This window comes from Cryptomeria japonica, chromosome 2, assembly GCF_030272615.1.
Source record: "Cryptomeria japonica chromosome 2, Sugi_1.0, whole genome shotgun sequence".
Classification (NCBI taxonomy): Eukaryota; Viridiplantae; Streptophyta; class Pinopsida; order Cupressales; family Cupressaceae; genus Cryptomeria; species Cryptomeria japonica.
The window spans coordinates 54,759,033-54,761,599 of NC_081406.1; the positions used below are offsets into that span (position 1 = coordinate 54,759,033).

Sequence of the window (2,567 nt, forward strand, 5' to 3'; positions counted from 1 at the left end):
CAGCAACTCTGAGTATTTAACACTTTTTTTTAGAAGTATAAATTTAGTGTTTGTGATTTAAGCCATTCTCTTAAATCACAGACACTAAGCTTAAACTTCTAGACTTAAAAGTGTTAAATACTCAGAGTTGATTGACATTTTCTAGGCTTAATGTATGTTGCCACACTAAGAATAAACTTCTAGACTTAAAATTGTTAAACATTTAAAATTGATTAACATCCTCTAAACTTAATATGCTGCTTAGTATATGAGATTTAAGGCTGACCTGATTTAAGCCGTTCTGATGTTGAGCAAGTGCAATGAGCATAAGCCATAGACGGTTGACCTGCTTTTTGAAGGAGAACAAATGACTCAATATAATTCCCTAAATATCTGTTGCTCTACGAGACGGTGTGCAAAGCAATCCATACTATGGTATGAAACTTACTTTACAATTAAGTTCGAAATTCATTCAAAACTGAAATATATTTCCGATCCAGTCAGTTTAATAAACATATAAAATGATTAACAAATGCTCATGATAAAAACTTCTTGGCAAGACTTTAGTCAATTAATTATATAGTGTGTCAAAAGAATTATAATGCAGCTCTAATTGCAAGCTCAACGTAGCTTTAAAATATAAAAAAATCCAAATAATAAGACATCTCGCTCCTTAAATTCCATATCCACATTCACAGAAAGAAACCCAATATCATAAATTGTGGAGAAACATATCCACATTACTCCATGCCATAAGCAAATCGACAGTGAGTGAGGTGCCCACGCCCATTAGCACCAAACTCAAAGCAGCCAAAGCAACGCTGGGCCTAGTACTCATTAAACACCACTGCAAAATCCCGGTTGCTTGAGAAATAGTGGAGTAATAATCAGAGCGAATGTTTTCCTCCCATTCCATCCATTCCTGAGGAGGGTTGTGACAGCTTTCCTGCAACTTGAGCTCGTATACTCGCCTTCTCAGAATAGATATATTTGCGTCTACCAAGCTAGGCCCTTCGCTACAGTCATAATCTCCATACCTTGCTTTGATACAGCTCTCCATATACTTTTTCCTCAGACCCAACTTTTTCTTTTGGGTTTGGAAGCTCAACAAGCCCCAAGCATTGGACTTAACTACAGATGAAGCTCTCATTACCTCCATAGCTATCAATATATTACTTGTTCTTCGCCAAACAAAACAAGAAAGGAAATTGCAGATATCAAAAGAGTTGCAAAGAGGGGAGAAGAAAAGAAAAAGTGCAATGAAGGTTGTATGCGTGATCATCTTGTATTTAAAGGGCAATGCCCCTTTGAAAATTATAATATACAACGGCCGTCTGAAGATGCTAATGTCGCTACTGCAAAATCGATGTGAAGAGAGGAAAGAAGGTGTCTCTTTCGACTTTAAATAAATTGCAGAAATGACCTCACCATTTCCGCGTCTCTTCTAAACTTCTAATTTGCAGCCTCTAATTCCATATTAAACAAATATATTGAAACTTCGTATCGTCTCACCTGCCTGTTTTTTTCCTTTTGTGCGTTTTTCCTTGACGAAGTCATCAAAGTATTTAAGATGGTCAAATTTCTACGCAATTTCTAGTCAAATATAATGCCATGACCGCTCCTCGTAACATACGATGGAGGATATTGACATAACATAAAACAAAGTGAGTTATAATAGTATATAATTAATGAAGGATATTGACAAAATATAAAACAAAGTAAATTAATAACAAATATTTTAAACATTTGTTAATTTTATTTAAATAAGAGATAATAGTAATTAATATAATATTTAATCATAATATGACTTTTTGTTAGTCACATCATCATAATATTGATAATAAACATTCAAGACACTTGTCATTTTTATATTATATTGTAAATAAATCAATTAATACTTTCTTTGTCGATATGTAAAATGTAATGAAAAATCAACTTTATAATGTAATAGTCTTTAAGATAAATAATATTTTGATTGTTTTTCATTAAAAAATGTTTGAGTTTTATGTTTCTTCTTGGATTTATTGTTTTCTTCTTTCCTTTTGTCCTCTCTTCAACATATTACTCTTCTCTTTTCTCTTATCTTGTCCCATTTTCTTATTTTTTTCTCATTCTCATATTTAAAAATTTAAAAATTAATTATTCTATAATGAAAATTCATTATAATACTTAAACTTATTTTATAGACATTTATAATATTTTTTCTATTTTGACATCCTTATATCATAACTTTAATAATTTTAAGACTTCCAATAATTTCTCATAAATTTATCAATCTCACATGTCTCTTAACATTTATACTTATCAATTGTGGAAGGAATGCAAGGCTTTGATGTTGATCTCTCTGAAAATTTTGCTCAATTGTGGGAAAAGGGTGAGGTGAAAATTGGTGGAGTGGCCTTTAAAGTCTCTCTGGACATGAACACTATTGTTGCTAGGTCATCGCTAGAATGAATAACTTTTCCTAAAAAAGCCAAAAAGGTCCTACAAAGATGAATTCAGGAGATTCTTCAAGCTTGGAGAAGGGGTTTCGAGATTGGAGAGTGGATGTAACAGAGAAGACCTCCTTAGGGTCTAGAAGGATGCAA

General features: G+C 32.3%; 1 protein-coding gene across 1 annotated transcript; it reads right to left on the reverse strand.

The window, feature by feature from the left end:
- Positions 1 to 691: 691 nt before the first annotated feature.
- Positions 692 to 1,138, reverse strand: LOC131073685 (uncharacterized). The gene has a single exon (XM_058010188.1). The coding sequence runs from the start codon at positions 1,136 to 1,138 to the stop codon at positions 692 to 694; it is 447 nt and encodes a 148-aa protein (XP_057866171.1).
- Between the last annotated feature and the right edge of the window lie 1,429 nt (positions 1,139 to 2,567).